Source organism: Cynocephalus volans, chromosome 1 (assembly GCF_027409185.1).
Source record: "Cynocephalus volans isolate mCynVol1 chromosome 1, mCynVol1.pri, whole genome shotgun sequence".
Lineage (NCBI taxonomy): Eukaryota > Metazoa > Chordata > Mammalia > Dermoptera > Cynocephalidae > Cynocephalus > Cynocephalus volans.
In genome coordinates, this window is record NC_084460.1 from 130683020 (window position 1) to 130704705 (window position 21686).

The following is a 21686-nucleotide window of genomic DNA, read 5'->3' on the forward strand; positions in this document are numbered from 1 at the left end:
GAGCCAATCAGGGAGCAGGGCGTCATCACCGGGCGCCAGAAAGAGGTGAAGGCGCTATCAAAGCGAGCCCTGGTGAACTGGAGGAACCAGTTGCCATGGTAACTGAGCTAACGCGAGCCGCCTGCGCAAAGCCTCCTGGGAGTGGTGGTTTGGCGGCGTCCCACACCTGCTTTTCTTAAGGACGGAGGAACTACGACTCCCAGTGCGACCCGGAAACAGCCTGGGAAAGGGGCGGTTGTTCAGCTTTGGCCAGGATCTGGGCCTGAACCTGGAAAATGCTGCTGGGGCCCCAGGAAAGGTCCTCCTCAAAGAAGAGGATGGGGCTGAATCGCTGGAAACGGTTCACAAAGAAGCCGAGTCCCAAGGTGATCCCAATCTGGAGCTTTGGGGGGCGGGACCGGCCCAAGGCGCTGCACAGTCCCGAAGCCAGCCGCAGACACTCCTATGCTTCCCTCCTCTTCCTCCCAGGGCCGTCCTTACCTGACACGCCCCTGCCTTGACAGCCCCGGAGCCAGCATTGCCTTGAGTGAAGTGCTTCTAGGACCTTTGGGGTCTGGGTACCTTATGGCTTTGGTGGGCAGCTTTGTGCAAGAACTGTTTCTCAAACCAGAGAGGTCTGCCAGCGCCCATCAGGGTGAAAGGAATTAGAGAACTCGGCCCTCTCTTTAGGAAAGTCGCAGATTTCTTTTTTCTTTTCTTTTCTTTTTTTTTTTTATGTTTTGCAAGTCTAGTGGAACTGATCTTTATTGAACGAGGGAGACCTTCACGTTAAATGCTCTGCCTAGGTCGCTCCCCTTCCCGTTTTACATAAAGTATATGAAATGATCTCAGGAATGCAAGTAAATATTAAATATTTGATTCACTTGAGAATTTCTAAATTCAACCAATTCAAAAATAAATCTTCTCCTGTTCCCTCTTTTCATGCGTTAGCACCTGAAAATAAGATAAAAACCTGATAATCACATTTTATCTAATTCTGTTGGCGGGGTCGGGGGGTTAGGGGCTGGCCGGTACAAGGATCCGACCTCTTGATCCTGGTGTTATCAGCACCACGCTCTACGTAGTGAGGTAAAAGGCTTGCCCCGCGGTAACCCCAGTTTAAATTTGAAAAATATGTAAGTGACATGTGCGAAGTCACACGGTGTGTGCTTTCTACAGATCACCTTTTTAACAGTTACAAAAATAAGCGGCTTCAAATGTAAATGAGAGTGCTAAAATGGAGAGGTTTCCCAGCTTTCAGTTCCAGAGTAGTTTCACCAGCTGTTTTCAACCTTAAGTTACACTTTCCCAAAAAGTATTCTGTAGATGTGTGACCTTTGTGAGGGCCCAGAAAATTGTTCTTGTGGTTTATTCTATACCAACTAAATGCACTGGACATATTCCACTTGGTGAATATCTTGCTCCAGATACTGGAGGGTGCAGCCTAAAGCATTAGAGACACCTGGAAACTGAGGCTGCTCCTACTGCAATGTATTAGCTGTATAATGGATTAGATCCAGAATAGGATATGGGGATATATATATACATACATACATATGTGTGTGTGTGTGTGTGTGTGTGTGTGTGTGTGTGTGTTCATATATATATTTGATGATGAAAGGTCAATGTTTGGGACAATTTCTTAGGACTTGAAAAAGGAAAGATTTTTTGCTGCTAGTGCTCATTGTTACTGCCTTAAGGATTAAAAGGTAAAAACTCAAGAGCTCCTTGAAGTTCAGTTGTGTTTTAATAGGATCAGCTCTTTCTTTGTTGCAGTGACAAAATTATTCAGCTGTAACAGCTCCATTAATTAGTTATCTGTAAGGTGCTTTGAGGGTGAAGTGTTAGGTAAGTGAAAGAGTATTATACCTTTCCCACCTCCATGTGTCAGTGTGCTAGTTAGATAAACCCCTTATTTTAAAAACCCATCTGAATTTTTAGCAAAGAAAATACCTCTTTTTCTTAACTATTAGAGGGAATTCTGCAAAGCTTCTGGGGGTTATAGAGAGTGAAGAGAGGAGGTGTCCTGATAGCCTGATTTCTAGTTTCAGATTGATATCTGACTGATCTGGGTGAAAATTTATTTGACTTCTACCTCATTTTCTGCTTTGTAAAACAGTAGAGGTTGGATCGATTAACCCTCACCACACCCCCCAGTACTTATTGAACCAAAAAATATCCCTGATCTAGGTAAGGTAGGAAAGTCTCTTGCTACAGGCTACTCCTGAAAAGAGTAAGGAGAGGAACACACCCTTCTCCAAGCAGGAGATTACTTGGATAATCTGGCTAATTCATCAATGTTTGTTTGGGTTTTTATGAGTATTATATCCAGTATTTTTATATCTTGGCTGTTAACACTGGAGAGCTTTAAAAAAATACTGATGCCTAAGTCCTACCCCAGACCAATTAAATCAGCATCTTAAGGTGGGCTTAGAGAAGAAATAAAAACAATCAGTGTCCCAGAGAAGGCTTCATGTTTTTTCCTCATATTGTTATTCTATGTTCTTTTATTGCTAATCAGTGCTGAGTTTTCTAATGAAATGCTTTGAAGAAAGAATAAAGTACACTTTTCCGTATGCTTTAGTCAAAAGGATAGATTAAAATGGCAAAGTTGATCAAGATATTGCTGTGTATTAATGTTCTGTATATATTACCTACAGCCTGCTTTTGACCCTGACAATGTGGAACACTGGATTAAGGTAAGGCTATTTCAAAATTCAGATAGAAAGAGAATTGAGAGTCGGGCATAATTGTATGGAAAATAAATGCTAATGGGTCTCCACTTTGCACATACTTTGCTATTTTTATTACCATGTGACTATGCATCTTGCTTTAATTTCATTCTTTTTAGTATTTTTTTCATTATTCCATTTGTTCTCATGAAAATGTTTAAGTGTGAAGGAAAAATAAACAGGTGTGTAGACATGCTCTTTCAAATGTCGTGCATCTCACATTAAAAGAATTAAAGGAGCAGGGGAAGAGAAACCTTGGGAGAGGATGTGGTGGCCTTCCTCACATTTTGGGAGGACTGTACTGTAGTTACATTGACATAGGGGGTCATGGGGTAAAAGCTACGTGTGCATCACAAGCAAGAATTGTTTAATAATTAGAGCAATCCAAAAATAGTGTGCGAATTCTCTTAAAATGAGATGTGTTTTCTGTCTCTATGAGATGTGTTTTCTCCACTCTATGAGTGGAGGTATTCAAGTGGAATCTAAATAGTCACAAAGTTAGACTAATGAAGAATATGTTTGAGCATTCAGTAGGTTAGATAATCTCTGAGATCTCTTCTAGGCCTGAGCTGTATATTTTTGAGTCTAAGTAACATTTAAGTTGAAAGTGCCATTAAACCACCTCAGGTGCATGCCTCTAAGTGTCAATTTGGCAACTTGCCATACTTGGTTCATTTGTGTACCACATATTTCAAAATTATGCAGTATTTTCCTGGGAAAATATCTTTCTGCCTGACAGTATTTTGAAGAGTTAACACTTACCTAAATTGACATGCACTATGAGCACCAGGGCAGAAATAATCATTTTTAACCATTTGTTTATTCAGCTGGTATTTATTAAGTGCCTACTAAGTGCTAGCCCACTATGTTCGGCACTGGAACTAAAACAGGACACAGGGTAGGTACAATCTCTGCAGTTCCGGAGTTTATCGTCCAGTGGGAGATAAAAAACTTACTTAAAGCTCATGGAAGAATTAAAGATGTAATAGAAGCATGTGGTGGAAGGAACTAATTTAGATAGGGCCAGGGAAGGCTTCCTGGATACTAGAGGTCTGACTTAGAAGGCCACTAAAATGGATCCACCATCATGGAGGCTAGCCTCTGAGATGCCCACTCCTCAATGTCTAGTAAGCCTAGCTTGCATATCACTGTTGACAGTCCCAGTGCCAAGTACCTGTAGGGCTAAGTAGTACAGTTACCATCTCTTCCAGAGGGGAAGACTGAACTAAAACAGGAGGATAACATTCTTCTTTGGATTGTCTGTACCATTTTCCTTTTTCATCCAGTTGTCAGCCAGCCTGACTCAGATTTTTATCATTCCCTTTATCATTCATCTGAAACTTTTGCAGTGCATCTTTCTCCATTATGCCCTCAAATCTCTTGTCTTGAAAAAATCAATAAGTCCTTATTTGACCCTGCAGTCTATTCTGATTGCTGAACAATTTCTTTCTCTTATCCATTGTCTTTGAATGTATAGCCTAACTCCTTGCCTTTGGATTTTTATTATCCTCTCATGTCCACAATTATTTTCCTGCAGTTTCTATTTCTTACCATTCTATGGAAACCGTTGTCATAAATTACTTCCTGACCAGATCCAGTGGTCTCTTGATAGTCCTCAAACTTTTTAGGTTACCTTTGATATAGTTTTCACTTTTTTATTTTAGAAATCCTCTCCTCCATTATCTTTTTGTAACACTGTTTTCTCCTGCCTCTCCTACTACCTTTTTGTTCACTTCTCTACCTCGTTTCTGATTTTAGTGCCTGATATATCCCAATTCTAGGTGTACTCTAAACAGTTATAACCTCTGGACCTAAGACTTCCAATCCCATTTGAGTTGTCCACCCTCTCAGAATCAGCTGTGACCTTGTTACCTGGAAGGAAGGGGGAATATGCAGAAAGGTGTAGAATGTAATGAAAGTTAAGGAAGCCCTCTCTCCAGAACAGAAAAAGGAAGATTGCCCAGCAACACTGAAGGCATGGATGAAGCAGAAAAACCATAATTTTTCATGGTGCCAAAATTTGGTAGATCAGATTGATGCAGACTTGGAGTTTTTCATTTGAAAGGCAAAGGCACAAGGGGTTTGGGAATGATGTAAGATGGTAGCTGAATATCAACACTGAATAGGAAAGAAAGGGGACCTTTTAAAAGTCTCATAGATTGAAAGAAGAGGGAGGCATGAAATGACTGGAAGATTTGGTTGGATCCAACATCAATGTTGTGGGAGTAGGGGAAGTGAAACAGAGATGGATAGGAAGTTGATGTTGGAAAAGGAGTTATAAGTCTGGTGTGAGCAATAGAAAATTCTGTGTGACATGATTCAGGGTGACATTGTCAGTGTGTTGTTGAAGTGGAATTGAGAGGGAAGGTTTTGGAATGTAGAAGATCAAACAAACCTTAAGATGTTGGTGAGTATCCTCAGGGATGTTAAAATCACTTAGAATCAGGTAGATGCTTAGGTAGAATCTAAATGCTCACCCAAAATGCAGCAGTCCACCATGATTTACAATTTATCCTCATCCTGATTTGATAGACTGACTCATCTTACTCTGATGCATTCTTGAGTGAGATTTCTAAACATTTTCGTCAAGTCAATTCTCTACTCTTGAACCTTCAGTGATTCTGTGTGCCATCAGGTGAAACTCTGTAAATTCCATATGGGCATTTAAAACCTTCAGTCAATCAGCCTGTAATATCAATTTACCTGTAATAACTCCTATACTGATACTCTGTGTGAATCTTGTTAGGCCAGTCTCCTTTTCCTCCATGAGCTAGGTGTTCTCTTTGCTTTGACTGATGCTGATCCCTCAGCCTGGAATATGCATCCTTCCTGAGAGGCCAATCCAGATCTTTCCCTTACAGCCCAGCATGAGATGCACCTCTCAGTGAACAAATTTCTCTTACCCAACTCCACTACCTAATCCCATCATCTAATACTCTTTTCCTTGGAATTATTTTGTCATTTATAAACACAGATACATCATCAAGCATTTCCTTTTTTTTTTTTTTTTTTTTTTTAATGACCGGTAGGGGGATCTTAACCCTTGACTTGGTGTTGTCAGCACCACGCTCTCCCAAGTGAGCTAACCGGCCATCCCTACATAGGGATCCAAACCCGTGGCCTTGGTGTTATCAGTACCACACTCTCCCAAGTGAGCCACAGGCCGGCCCTAAGCATTTACTTTAATGCACAGTTATTACAAAAGAATTGGGCACTTTCAAAAATAGATTACTCACAAAACTATTATACGTATATGAACATGCAGTATGCGAGGGTATGTGAAGAAACTCATGGTCTTATCTCCCTTGAGAAAATGAAAGATTACATTGTAGCTTCTGTTTTTGCCATCCATGGTGATAGGGTCTGGAGTGACTATGTGATTAATGTGTGGAATGGACACAAGGAGCATGTACTGAGCATTTGTAAGATCATGGGAATAACTGAGATAGTTCCTTTCCAAACAACATGCTTATGTATAATGTCGTTACTGAATAATGAACTTTTGAAGGGTTTAAGTTATTTTTTAAATCACTCATTGCTTTAGAACTGTTTTTGAGTTTTCTATTGTACACATGGCATATGGAAACAAAAACAAAAACAGTGAACTTTTTAAGAACAGAAACTTTTACTTCTGTTTTTCTCTAATGCCCACTATGGTGCTAGGAACAGAGCTAGCTTTCAATGAGGACTTGCTGAAAGAATAAGTTGTTAAATTGATACAATGTTTTACTGAAATATAGGATAGACCTTTCCTGTCTGTTACGTATTTATTTTGAAAAAAAAAGTAAGGATGTAATATTTTAAGACAAAGAGATACAGAGATTATTTCTAATCCTTAGTATCATCTAGTAGTTTTTTTCCTCCCAAATCTTCATTTTAAGTGATATCCCAAATACTTTGTTACAGCCAAGCAAACCTTTCTCTTTACTCCCTTATTTGTCAGTACCAGGCTCTATTCTTTTTTAGTACCAAGATCAGTCTTCCTCCTTTTATCTCCCAAGCTCTCTACTCTGCTCAGTTAAGAATGGGTACAAATTTCCTTTCAGGTGGGATGACACATCATACATTGTTATTTCTTTAACTCATAGCCTGAGAACTAAGTCAAGTCTACAAATCTGTTTTTATTGTTTATTTTTTTGTTTGTTGTATTAGTTTAAAACACTGAAGTCATTCAATTTATTTGTACATTATATATATGTGTATATACAGACACATACAGTGTATGTGAAATTCATCTTGCTGTTTTAGAATTGAAGATCGTAAAGGGAAGGACTATGTGCCAACCATAAATCCAACATATGACATATGCCAGTAATGTAAATTTGGACACATCAGAGGCTGTGTGAAATAATATAGGAAAAGGTCTCTACAGAGTGACCTTGTAAGGAATGAGTGATATTTTCTTGACCATTACTCTGATGAGATCATGTTTTCTTCTGGTTGATATCTTTTCCTGTATGTTCTGTTTTCTACATCTTTTTCAAATTACCCTTGAGTTTTTGCCTTTATTCCTCTGCTTCTGTCTAACTTTAACATATGGTAGCCCATGGTACTACCAGGCTTTCCACAAAGGGCAAGAAGAAAAGTCATTTTCAGAATAGGTCAGGTGACAATATAAAAATGGGAAAGTACAGCTTTTTTGAATAAATCTTTCATTTATTCATTCATTTAACACGTATTTATTGGGCATTTGTGAAGCACCAAGCACTGTTCTAGGTTCTAGGAGCTCACCTGTGTAGAGGACAGCAATCCCTGCTAATGTTTTACTTGGGAGAAACAATAAATGATAAAATGTTATAAAGTGATAAGTGCCAGAGGGAAGGTCAGAGCAGAGAAGGGGAGAAGGAGAGCCAGGAGAAGGGTGATTACAGTTTCATAGAGGGTGATCAGAGAAGGCCTTACTGAGAAGGTGACATATGAGCAAAGTCTTGAGGAGGTGAGGGAAAGGGTCATATGGATATCTGTGGGACAGCAGTCTGGGGCAGAAGAGAAGTAAGTACAAAAGCCCTGAGGTAGGAACACACTGGGCATATCTGAGGAGAAACAAGCAAAGTCAGTGTGGCTGAAGTAGAGTGAGCAAAGGGAAGAGTAGCAGGCCAGGAGGTTGGAGAGCTCACAAAGGGCTTGGTGGCTCAGGACTGAGCACATTGGAAGGACTTTGGCTTTTATTCTGGTTGGGATAGGGAGCTATTGAAGGTTTTTGAGTGGAGTTATGACATGATATGGCTTTCAGTTTAAAGGGGGTCATTCACTGTTGTGGTGAGAGGCTATTCCAGAAAACCCGTGAGGAAATTGTTGTGCCGTGGACCGGGGTGATAGCAGTGGAGTTGATGGGAAGGGTCAGATTCTGGATATGTTTTGAAGACACAGTCAACAGATTTCCTGACAGATTGTGTGTAGGGGTGGGAGATTGATTGATTCATTCATTGGTTGATATCAGATTAAGGAGGACTCCAAAATTTTCATCCTGAGGAACCAAAAGAATGGAGTTGTCATTACCTTAGTTGGAAGACTGGAAAGACAGCAAGCATGGGAGAAAGCAGGTTTGTGGGGAGGGGGAAAGAAAGGGGCTTAGTTATAAAATAAGTTCTTTTATATTGTGCACGTAAATCAAAATGTCAAGGCAGTTTGTCCACCTTTACTGTTCCCTTCCCCAGTCCTGAGAATTTGATCATGTTTTTACTAGAATCTCACTGTTGAGTTTAACATTCTGGATGACTACAGTTCAGTAACTCTGTTTATCCCAATTGTATTGAACCTGTAGTTTGCCTAATATATGAAGGGAAGTTCCTTTCAGGAGTTGTAATTTGAGGAAGTTGTAGCTCCTCTGCCTTTGATTCATATTCATATGTAAGTCTTAGTGGCATGGAAACTAATAAAATACTGTATTTCTTTATTTAAGATAAAATATCCGGGTTTCAGGATCCCATTACTAATGCCTCAAAAAAAAGTTATCTAAACCTTAAATAACATTTGTTCAAATATAAACATTGTGAACACTTGTTAGAACTCAATAAAATACTGCAATTAACTTAACATTATATATGAAAACGAAAAATTATTTGGGGTGGATGTCTAAACCTCCAAGTTCCTTCAAAAATGGAAAAATGGAAGAATCTTATAGTTGATAGAAAATCAGATACTTGAATAGGAGAGAAATTCTCTAACCCTGAACAAAGTTGTCATCTTAATGGATTTTTTTTTTCTGTCATATTGAAGAGAGTGGAGAAAGCCTCAGAATTTGCAGTTTCGAATGTATTTTCTGGCAAAAAATCAGATTTACCCAGAAGGCTTTGGGGCCAAATCTTAGATTTGGAAAAATCTGAGCAAATAGAGGATCACGATGAAGTCTATGCAGAAGGTAAGAGAATATATTTTTTCCTGTGGTATTGACAATTCTTAAAGCATAACTGATAGTACATTTCAAAGTACAGGATGGAAGCTTTTCTTACGTGTTCTTAATATTTGTTTCTACTGACTTGAAGCTAAATTTACTCTGGAGTTAACCCCAATATTACAAATAAGGGCATATTTAAGGCCCATTTTATTTCCTGAAATAGAACCACATCCAGAGATTAATGTAACAGTTAACTGGTGAGTGTTCTAAGGTACTAGGCCTATGGCACAGATGATAGCATGGTTTTGGGCATGGTTTTTTTGCTTTTTTTAAATTTTATTTTTAAAATTTTTAATTGACTTAATTGTACATATTTATGGGGTACTATGTGATATTTGATACACATATACAATGTGTAACGATCAAATCACATTAACATAACAGCTCAAACATTTATTTCTTTGCACTGAGATTCAAAATCCTCTCTTCTAGCTAATTGAAAGTATACAATAAATTGTTGTTAATTGTAGTCACCCTACAGTGCTATAGAACACTAAATCATATTCCTCCTCTCTAGCTATACTTTTGTATCCATTAGCCGACCTCTCCCTAACCTCCCTCCTCACTATTCTTGCCATCCTCTGGTAACAACAATTCTATTCTCTTGCTCTCTAGTTCTATGGAGTCAACTTTCTTAGTTTCCACATATGAGTAAGAACATGCAGTATTTTTCTTTCTGTTCCTTGTTTCTTTCACTTAATGTAATGTCCTCCAAGCTTATCCTTGTTGCTGTGGATAACAGGATTTCATTCTTTTTGATGGCTGAATAGTATTCCATTGTTTATTTATACCACATTTTCTTTATCCATTCATTTATTGATGGACACTTAGGTTGATTCCATATCTTGGCTATTGTGAATAGTGCTGCAATAAACATCAGACTGCAGATATCTCTGATGTACTTATTTCCTTTCCTTTAGATATATATCCAGTAGTGGGATTGCTGGATCATATGGTAGTTCTATTTGTAGTTTTTTAAGGAACCTCAATACTGTTTTCCATAATAGCTCTATTAGTTTACATTCTCACCAACAGTGTAGAGGAGTTTCCCTTTCTCCACATCCTTGCCAGTATTTGTTATTTTCTGTCTTTTTGATAAAAGCCGTTCTAACTGGAGTGAGATATCTCATTGTGGTTTTGACTTGCATTTCCTTGATGATTACTGATGTTGAGCATTTTTTTCATATACTTATTGGCCATTTGTATATCTTCTTTTGAGAAATATTTATTCAGCTCATTTGCCCATTTTTTAATCAGAGCATTTGTGGTTTTTTTGCTATTGAGTTTTTTGAGTTGCTTGTATTTTCTGGATATTAATCCCTTGTCAGATATATAGTTTTCAAATATTTTCTCCCATTCTGCAGGTAGTCTCTTCACTTGGTTGATTGTTTCCTTTGCTGTGCAGAAGCTTTTTAGTTTGACATAATTCCATTTGTCTATTTTTACTTTTGTTGCCTGTGCTTTTGAGGTCTTTTCCATAAACTCTTTAGCAAGACCAATGTCCTGAAGCATTTCCCCTATGTTTTCTTCTAGTAGTTTCATAGTTTTGAGTCTTATATTTAAGTCTTTAATCCATTTTGAGTTTCATTCCTCTGTGTATGGATATCTAGTTTTCTCAGCACCATTTATTGAAGAGACTGTCCTTTCCCAAATGAATATTCTTGGTGCCTTTGTTGAAAATCAGCTGGCTGTAAATATGTGGCTTTATGTCTGGTTTTAATTGTTTCATTGTTCTATGTATCTGTTTTTATGCCAGTATTATGCTGTTTATGTTACTATAGCTTCATAGTACATTTTGAGGTCAGGTAGTATGATGCCTCCAGTGTTGTTCCTTTTGCTCAAAATTGCTTTGGCTATTCAGGGTCTTTTGTGGTTCCATATGAATGTTAGAATTGTTTTTTTTCCATTTCTGTAAAGAATGTCATTGGTATTTTGATAGGGTTTTCATTGAATCTGTAGATTACTTTTGGTAATATGGTCATTTTCATAATGTTAATTCTTTTAATCCATGTACATGGGGTGTCTTTCCATTTTTTGTGTCCTCTTCAATTTCCTTTATCAGTGTTTTGTAGTTTTCTTTGTAGAGGTTTTTCACCTCCTTGATTAAACTTATTCCTAGGTAAGTTTTTTTATAGTTATTGTAAATGGGATTGCTTTCTTGATTCCTTTTTCAGCTAGTTCATTATTGGTGTATAGAAACGTGACTGATATTTGTATGTTGATGTTGTATCCTGCAACTTTATTGAATTCATTGATCAGTTCTAGGACTTCTGGTGGAGCTTTTAGGGTTTTCTATATATAAGATCACATGGTCTTCAAACAGGCACAATTTGACTTCCTCCTTTCCAATTTGGATGCCCTTTATTTCTTTCTCTTGCCTAATTGCTCTGGCTAGGATGGTAGCATGTTAATTTGATCTGGTATTATACAGATTAAACACTAGTTTATAAATCAATTTTGTTCCTTACGAAGAGACTCTACAACCAGTCTGACCTCACTGTCTCCCAAAAGCATTTATTCTTCTGGAATTCAGTATTTTTGTTACTGATACCTTGAGGAACTCCACCATTTAGGGATTGGGAGATCAGGAGGGACCAGCAAAGGAGACTGTGAAGGAGAGGCCACTGAGGAAGGAGGAAAGTCAAAGGATGATGTCCTGTAAGACAGCTTTCATTCATGTTATTTATGTCTCCAGTTATTCAGTTTTTTCTTCATTTATTCAACACATGTATACTTAATTCTTACTCTGTGAGACCTACTATTTTAGGCACTGGAAGTACTGGTTATAAACAAAGGAGGCAAAGCCATTGCCTTCAAGGAGTATACATTCTATTGTGGGAATAAAGAAAATTAAAAACAATTTATCAGGTAGTGATAAGTCATTCAAGTTTGGGCCTGAATAACAAGGGGACAGATGAGCAATGATGGGGGAGAGCATCCCAGGTAGAGGGAAAGGAAGCATCAAGAGCTAAAGTATGCTTGGTGTGCTTGAGGAACTGAAGGAAGACCCATGTGGCTGCTAACTTCCCAGTAGATAGAGATGAGCTTGCAGGAGTGAGCAGAAGACACGTCGCATAGGGCCTTATAGGAAAAGAATTTAGGTATTATTCTGAATATGATAGGACAGCATTATAGGGTTTAAGCGGAGGTATAATAGGACAATTTTTGACATATATGAAGAATAGATTATAAGGGAGAAAAAGAGAGAAAAGGGTAACCAGTAGGAGGCTATTGCAGTGGTCTGGATGAGCAGTGATGGTCTTGGTTGGTTGGTAGTACTGGAGGTAGAGAAGAATGATTTTGTAATTGGCAGGGCTGTTTCGTGCCCACCCCACCTCCCACCCTGCCAATAGAGGTACACAATATACTTTAGCTTATTAAGGGTTCTGAGAAGTCCTGCAGTTAAAAAGAAATATTTACTTATCCCATATCCCAAACTTCCTAGACCATGAACCTCTCTTTATCCTAAAATACCTATTAATATCGTGAGAAACTAGTGATCCACATTAGGATGTACTAGTGTATGGATACAGCATGGTTTTCAAAGGTTTATATCAGTTTTTTCTCCTCTCATCAACTATATTAATATTCTACAAGAACCGAGGATCATACTTTGAGAAACTCTGCTTTAAGGTAGCCTGTATACCTCTCTTCTGATTCATACCTCTCCTCTGATCCAACATGAGGTGTTTCTACAGGTTATACCTCCAAGGGAAGTTTACTTTCTTTGCTCTTTTGGGAAACTTCATGGTAAACCCTCATTTACCAATGAATGGCATTTAGTATATATGAATTATTTTACATATATATTATATTACACATAAATGTCTAAAGTATTATATACAAGAGTTACTCAATAAATATCTGCTCCCTTTTTACAGTTAGTTTCTACTACTCTGATTCATTTTTTTCCTATTTTTATCTATATTAAATGCCTCAGCATCATTTATGTTTTCGAATTTAAAGAAATGTATTTCTTTTTTAATGGAAATGTATTCATTATACGTTTTTAAGGGGTACAATACAGGTTTACAATGTGTGATGATTAAATCAGGGTAATTAGGATGTTCATCATCACAAAACTTTATCATTTCTTTGTGATAAGAACATTTGATCTCCTCTCTTCTAGCCATTTGAGAATATACAATGAATTATTTTCAATTATAGATGCCTAGCACTACTGTACACCACTAGAACTTAGAAACACCCCATTCCCTAAGAGCTATGTGATAATGATAATAACAGTGATGAAAGTAAGGCTAAAATAGCTGTTTTTCTTCTTTGAAATCCCCATGCCCTACACACAAAAGCTATTTGATAATGATAATAATGATGAAGGCGATGCTACAGACATTTTCCCCCATACCTATGTATATTAAGAAGTTTTTCTCCATATCATTAAGAAAGAAATCCAAATGGAAGTTGGCTTTTAGGATATCACACTCTTTGATTTTTCTTTTGTCTTAGTGGCCTCTCCTTCCTAGTCAGCTTTCCTGGTTCCACCTTATCTCATCAACCCCTAAACATTGGAGTTTCTTAGGGCACAGTCCTTGAGCCTCTTCTCTATCCACCTTCCTCCTGTGGTAATCGCATCCACTTTTGTGGCTTTAAATACCATCTGTATGTTTACAATTTCCACATTTATTTTTCAGTTTGTACCTCTCTTCTGAAATCCAGAGTATTATAGCCAATACCTATTTGACATCCCCATTTGGATCTCTCAAACTGAACATGTATAAGACTGAACTCCTGATCTTTCCCCCACACCTGTTTCTCCCTTGGCCTTCCCCATCTCAGTAAATGACATTTCCATCCTTGCTGTTGCTTGAGCCAAAAACCTTGAAGATTTCTTTCTTTCACATCCTATATCCAGTCCATCAGCAAATCATGTCAACTCCACCTCCAAGCATTACTTACTAGAATTTGACCATTTTTAATACTTCCACTCCAGGTCCAGGCCATCATCCCCTGGATTATTGTATTTGTCTCCCAGTTGGTGTCCCCTGCCTACATGCTTGTTCCGTATTGTCTATTTTAACATAGTAATCAAAGTAAATGATGCTCTTAAAATATGTCACCTCTTTGTTCACAACCCTCACGTGGCTTCCTATTGCACTCAAAAGTAAAAGCCAAAGTAGCTAGAATGGTGTCAAGGCTCTGAACAAGGGAATTTCAACCTCAAGACTATTGACAGAGAATTTTTGTTGTAGGGGCTGTCCTGTGAATTGTAGGATGTTTAGCAGCATACCTGGCCTCTACCCACTTGATGCCAGTATCATCTCTCTCAGTTGTGACAACCAAAAATGACTCAGACATTACTATATGTCTGTTGGGTGGCAAGATTGTCTCCAGTTCATAACTGCTGCTCTAAACCTGATCTACGTATTACTTCTTCCACCTCATCTACTATTCTTCCTTTCACTCACTCCTTTCTAGCCACCCTTGGCCTCCTTGCTATTTCACCAACACTCTAGACACTTCTGCCTTAGGGACTTTGGATTTGCTTTCCTTCTGCGTGGAATAGCGTATCCTTATATATCCAAATGGCTCACTCTCTCACTGCCCTTCTTTGCTCAAATATCTTCTCAGTGAGGCCTTTTTGACCACAGCTACAACACCCATTTTCCATTTCCTGCACTCCATTTCTCCTTTTCCTGCTTTGTTTTTCTCATTTATTTATTGTCTCTTCTCCCCAATAACAATGTAAGCTTCATGATGGTAGGATTTATTTTTCCAGTTTTGTTCTCTGCTGTATTCCCAGCATCTAGAACAGTACTTGACACATGATAGGTGCTCAGTTAATATTTGGTGAATGAATGAAAATAGTGAATGAAGAAAGCCTCTGAAGTAATTGAAATATTTGAAAGATGTTTTTGTTTTATTGATAGCTCAGGAGTTGGTGAATGACTGGTTAGACGCAAAACTTAGGCAGGAATTAGCAAGTGATGGAGAAGGTGATGCTGAAAACACTCTGTCAAGTATCACTCATACGCCAGAAGCCAGTGGCCATTTGAAATATGACAAGTTTGATGGTAAGAACTTATCTGATTGTTCTAAGCTTTAACATTGAATAAACGTGCCTAAGTCTTTTTAATTGTTTTGAATAATAAATGATATATTGTTTGATTTTCTGTGTTTTGCTTAGTTTCATTATTGGCTTTAATTTTTTTTGATTGAATGTAAATTACATATGGTATATCTTCAGTAAATTCCTGGTGTTTCTTAAAATTAAAATATTCTATTATTTGTAATTCTTCTTATCATTGTAATAGTAGTGAATGCCATTTACACATGCCATTCCCCATGTATCATTGGATGACTACTTGCTTTGATGAAGATTACATTTATGCATTTGTATATCATTTTATATTTACAAAATGCTTCTTTTATTTTATTAGCTATAACTTATAAGGGAGGTTATTACTTTTCTATTTTTTCCCCTGGGGTGGTGTGGGGGTACACTGTTGTGTGCAGAGCTAGGGTGAGACAACTTAAATAGCTAACTTGTGTGGGTTCCTCAGATGCACTCAAGGGTCTGAGATTTTTCTCTCTGAGCATAGGGGTAGGTATGGTGATAGTGGGGGCAGCTTCCTATGCATGACTCAAACAATCTTAGTGAATCCACCTGGCAGCATTCCCCTTGCTTAGGGCTATACAAAATCCCCATCTAGGGGATCACAAAGTCATGAGTTCTTAAAGTTAGAAGAATCCATCACGATCATCTGATCTGATCTACCCTCCTCACCCACCCGGGTATAGATCCTTCTACAGTGTCCCTAACATGGGATAATATAATCTCTGCCTGAACACCTTCCCAGGATAGGGAGCCTGCACTTTGGAAGGAGTCCATTCAGCCATCATGAGGCTCTAATCCTCACAGAATTCTCCCTTAATTAGGAGAATTAGGATTTTGTCCTTAATAACTTTTTGTCCTTTGGTGCAACAGAAAATAATATGTTCCCTCTCTCAAGAACAATCTTTTAATTTTTTTGTAGAAGTTGTAATCATATCTGACTACTCATATACTTCAGTGTTGCCACATTAAATAGCACCAGTGCTCTCAACAGCTCTTTGTACCACATGGTTTCTAGATCTTATCATACTGGCTGCCGCCTTCTGGATATCTTCTAGTTTATTAATGTCATTATTAAAGTGGAATGTTTTAGGACTTTACATTTGTTTTTGAGCAAATATATGGAATATAGTGAAACTTACTTCACTTGATATGGTGCTAATAGATCTAGTTATATCTCTTTACTTATACTGGCTATTATCATCTAGTATCATACTAGGCCTCAGTCATCTTATGCTGGTAGAATTTTTTCCAATTTTTGATTGAAATATTGAACAAAAATATTATGTAACCATTAAAAAGGATGTTTATAAAAAATGTTAATTAACATGCGATTATCTCAGTAACCACAAAAGAAAGCATTTGACATTCATTCTGGATAAAAACTGTAAGCAAACTGTAAGTAATAGAAGGGAAATTTCTCCATTTGGTAAAGGGCATTTACATAAGACATATAGAAAACAAATACCAAAATGGCAAACGTAAACCCTTCTTTGTCAGGAATTACGTTAAATGTAAATGAATTTAAGCACTCCAGTCCAAAGGCAGAAATTGGCAGAATGTATTAAAAATGTATGACCTAACTATATGTTAAATGCAAGAGACACACTTTAAATTCAAGGCACAAATAAGTTGAAAGTAAAGGGATGGAAAAAGATCTATTATATAAATAGTAACCAAAAGAGAGCTGGAGTCACTATACTAATATCAGGAAAAAAAGATATTAAGACAAAAACAATGTTACTAGAGACAAAAGGTGCATTTTTAATGATAAAAGCACCAATCCATGAAGAAAACTTAAGAGTTGTAAACATATATACACCTGATAAAAGAGTCCCAAAGTGGATGTAGCAAAAACTGACAAAAGTGAAGGGAGAAATAGATGATTCAACAATAATAGTTGGAAACTTCAAACCCCATTTTTAATAATGTATAGAACAACTAAAAAACATCAATAAGGTAAATGTTTAGTGTCATTAAATGTTAGGGAAATGCAAATTTAAACCACAATGAAAATTACCATTACATACCTATTAAAATGGCTTAAATTTAAGACTGACCATACCAAGTATTGGTAAGGATGTGGAAAAACTAGACTACTTCCACATTGTTGGTGGAAATGTAAAATTTCCATTTTGGACAATAGTTTTGACAGTTTCTTTAAAAATTAAGCATGTACTTATATGATTCTACTCCTAGGCATTTTTCCAACAGGAGAGAAAGCCTGTTTCTACAAAGACTTGTCCACAACTGTTCATAACAGCTTTATTTGCAATGGCTAAAATCTGGAAATTACCTGAATGTCCATTAATGGATGAATGAACAAATTGTGGTATATCCGTACAGTGGTATACTACTCAACAATGAAAAGCAATAAACTACTGATACACACAGCATGGATGAATCTGAAAATAATTATGCTGAGCGAAGAAGCCAGATGAAGAAAAGAATACATAGTATATGATTTGATTTCTATAAAATTCTAGAAAATGCGAGCTAATCTATAGTGACAGAAAGTGGGCTTACCTGGAGCAGGGTAGAGGGCATAAGAAGGAGTGAGAGGAAGAGATTATAAGTCAGCCTGAGGACCTTTTTGGGATTGATAGACATGTTCATTATCTTGATTGTGATGATGTTTTTACTGGCATATGCACATGTCAAAATTTATTGTAGACTATAAATATTTGCAGTTTGTTTTATGTCAATTATACCACAATAAAGATTTTTTTAAAAGTAAAAAGTTCTCAGCGTTGTTTAGATTGAAGTAATACCTTTTAGATTTGGCAGTGAAGTGTCTTCAGTGACGTGGGTGAAGGCAATTCCTGATGAGTGGAGCTTTCTTCCTCTTAGTTGAAGGTAATTTCTGAGGGCTGTTCTTGTCCAATTGGCATTATCAGTTACTATTTATTGAATACTCACAGCTTTGTATTTTTATTGTACCAAGATTCTTTGTATAAGTATGAATATTATACTAAAATTAAAAAAATTTAAATTGCCCTCTTTTCTGCTGTTCTGTTTCTCACAGATTTATGTGGCTATTTGGAAGAAGAAGAGGAAAGTACCACCATTCAAAAATTTATAGACCATCTGCTTCATAAAGATGTGGTGGATTCTGGGATATTGGAAGATCTTGGAATGAAGGGAAACCAAGACAAGAAACAGCAGAAGGATCCTCGTCTTACCATGGAGATGAGACATAAGCAGGTGGGAGGGAAAAACAAAATTAAAATGGATAACAGGAAGCAATCTTTGTGTAACACATTTAATAAGCTTAAATAAAGACTTAGGCTTTATTATGAAAAAGAGTGCCATCTGTGGTTTGGTTAGAAAGAATAAAAATAAAATATAAGAACTTCAGAAGAAAAATAATTGTCATGAACTGAGGACAGGAAACAATTTATCTAAGCAATAACCAAAAAATAATAATTGATTTTGACCAATAGGGTGTTGAGCCAAACTTTATTAGTTTGAATGTGGTACTCCCTATTACAAATATACAAGTTGCATTTGCTTATATTTGGTTTTGAATTGTGACATTAATATATTAATACTATAAATATTCTTGTGAATGTAATAATGATAATTCTTTTCTAGACAACTGAAATTCACTCATTTTGTGATTATCACTTGAGAGGGAGAACAGGTCTGAATTAAATCTAGTTCAGCTGTTTTGAATTAGAAAGGCATGTGGAAATTTTCTTTTCTCCAAAGGAAATAGTAGGTTATAGGAAAAAAGACTATCTCAACACTTTGAAAAGGAGCTGCAGGGAATCAGAATGACTAAGTGTTTGCCATATGTCCAGGACTAAGACTGAACTGAGTATACATATATACATAATATCTATACATATGTGCTATCTTTTTATAACACTGAATTTCTGATTGCCAAATTTGAAAATCACCACTTTAAACCATTAAGGTGTGCCTAATCAGTGCAGGGGATGTTGGAGAAACAGGGATGGAGGTATGATCCTCGTTTAGATTTAAGACAAAAGGAAGGAGAGAAGGTTCAAAAAGATGTGTGATCATTGTCTAGAAGTCTTATCACAACTAGAGAGTAAGTTAAGGGTAAAGGTAAGTGAAGCAGGAGGGAAAGGACCATTCTTTAATTCATAGCTAGTCAAGAAGTAATAAGTTTGAAAAAAGTGAATGTGCTTATAAATATCTGCAAAGTTCATGTTTTCGATTACCAAATATAATTCAGAATCACTGGTATATTTAAATAATGATAGAAATTAATAAAGCATTGTGGTGTTCCCTTATGGCAACAAATCACTGTTTATTCCTTCACAATGTAACCCCTAAGAAATATTCTTATTCTTTTCTGAATTACAATGAAAATGCAGACAGGGCCTAAATAAAAAGCAGTAATATATACCTTGGACAATTTTATGGGTGGGAGATCATAAATAAATAAGAATTCAGAACTTGGGATCTGACCCATTAGATTGTCACCTTTTTCATGATGCAGATCATTCACAAACTGAGAGTCATCTTCATCTGACTTCACCTAAAATTTTGTTTTGGCCCTTACACAGTAAACAAATGAATTCTCCTTATTCCTCCAATAAAAAGTGGGGTTCTGGGCCAGAATATTTCAAACTGGTCATATTCTGAACTTCAAAATGTGTTCCAAAGTTTTGCATATTCCTTTCCACTTGAAAGGCTATATTTCACCCTTGTATTCTCTTTAAGGTAAAAGAAAATCGCTTAAGACGTGAGAAAGAACTGGAGTGCCAGAGAATGGAAGAGGTCCTGAAAAAATCGGCCTTCTTGGAGGCTCAGTATCTGGTGCAAGAAGAGAAGAAAAGGAAGGCTCTGGAGGCCAAGAAAGAGGAGGAGGAGATTCAGAGGGAGATGGTAAAGCTGCGGAGGGAGATAATTGAGAGGAGACACACTGTGGAAGAAGCATGGAAAACGTAAGCCAGCGTGATATGCAGTATGGAATTTAAGCAGTCATTTTGGAAATGGTCTAAAGTTTTTTAAATGCACAGACATTGCAATAACAAAACACAAAAGAGAAACTACCCACTATTTCACCATCTTAACAAATTAACTAATTTCATTCTTCCATGTTTCCTCCTGATTTTAGTCTCTTTACATACTTAATTACAACCATAAAGTACATTTAATTAGTTATTCTGCTTGTTGTAATTAACACATTGCTTAGAGTCCTGAGGTCTGTATATTACTCCATTGAGTTCCTATAAAATAATTTATGTAATGCCTCCTCTTCATACTGGTAAGCATTTTGGCTAGTTCAGATTTTTCACCAATGTGATATTGCAATGAGCATCCTTAAGCATAGAGCTTTTTCATTCTTTTGAATTACATTCTTAGGATAAATTCTTTTTTTTTAAAGATTTTCCCTTTATTAGAAGTTAGGATAAATTCTTAAGAGTGTAATTATTGACTTAAATGGTACAGGTCTTTCTTTGACTCTTGAAATATTGCCAAATTGCTTTCAGAATGGGTTATACTTATTTACTCTATCACCAGCAGTGGGCCAGTTTACCACACTCTTTTCAGCATTGGGGAGTATCATCATTTTCAATATTTTTATACTTTTAATAGGTATTATATTGATTCATTTACATTTCTTTGGTTACACAATATTTTTAAGGTTGAACCTGTTTCCTTATTCATGGTCTGTAATTGTAACTTGTCCTATTGTGAATTGTGTTAGTGTCTTATTTTCTGATAATCGTATGGAAAGTCACCATTGCCCTACTGCCACTGATCAAGAAAAAGAATATCTTACTTAAGAGGAAAGTAAAAATAGTACTCACAGGATGTAGTACTGTTATCCATCCTCATGCGGAAAATGAGCTTCATAGGTGAAATAACTAGTACATTTATTTTGAGAAACAGCACTAATGCAAAGTTCTTGGAATAACAAGACTAAATTTTCTGAATACTCAAACTGAGAGGCCATAAGACCTATTAGATAATCTCTTCCAACTTCATCAGCCTACACAGCTTTCCCCCCACTGTGTTCTTGATTGCTCTTATTCTACCCAATTTAAAACAGCTCAGCAGTGGACATGCACTTCACTTCTTCAAGTGCCAGGCTCAGGCCTCCTCCATATGCCATTCCTTTCAGAAAGCAATCATCAGTGTTTTAGTGAGGTCTTTCTAAGGTCAACCATGCATTTCAGATCGCTCCCAAGCCCTGAAAAAACTAGGCTGACCTAAAATAAGTCATGAAAATAAGCAACACTTGATGGTAGCAAGATGCTCTGCTCACAGTGGGCCCTCAACAGATGTTCACTGACCAGTCATTTCTTTTAGAAGTTAAAATCTTATTCATGGTTACAGTGAGACAGGTAATATGCTCTACTTCTAGGTGGATGAACTGATTTAAACTTTCCAGAAAGCAATTTGGCAATAAACAACAAAAGCCGTAAAGTGGTATTATCCCTTGACTTGGGAATTCTAGTCCTAGGTAAATTGCCCTAAGAAAATGATCAGAAATCTGGACAAAGATTTGTGCACAAAGATAATT

General features: G+C 36.9%; 1 protein-coding gene across 1 annotated transcript in view; it reads left to right on the forward strand.

Moving 5' to 3' along the window:
- Window positions 1-275: 275 nt before the first annotated feature.
- Window positions 276-21686, forward strand: part of CCDC191 (coiled-coil domain containing 191) — an 89189-nt gene continuing 67778 nt past the window's right edge. The window contains exons 1-6 of the mRNA XM_063111353.1: window positions 276-365; window positions 2640-2678; window positions 8931-9072; window positions 14997-15140; window positions 18207-18385; window positions 19877-20100. Coding sequence (XP_062967423.1) covers window positions 276-365; window positions 2640-2678; window positions 8931-9072; window positions 14997-15140; window positions 18207-18385; window positions 19877-20100 — 818 coding nt within the window. The remainder of the gene's footprint in view (window positions 366-2639; window positions 2679-8930; window positions 9073-14996; window positions 15141-18206; window positions 18386-19876; window positions 20101-21686) is intronic.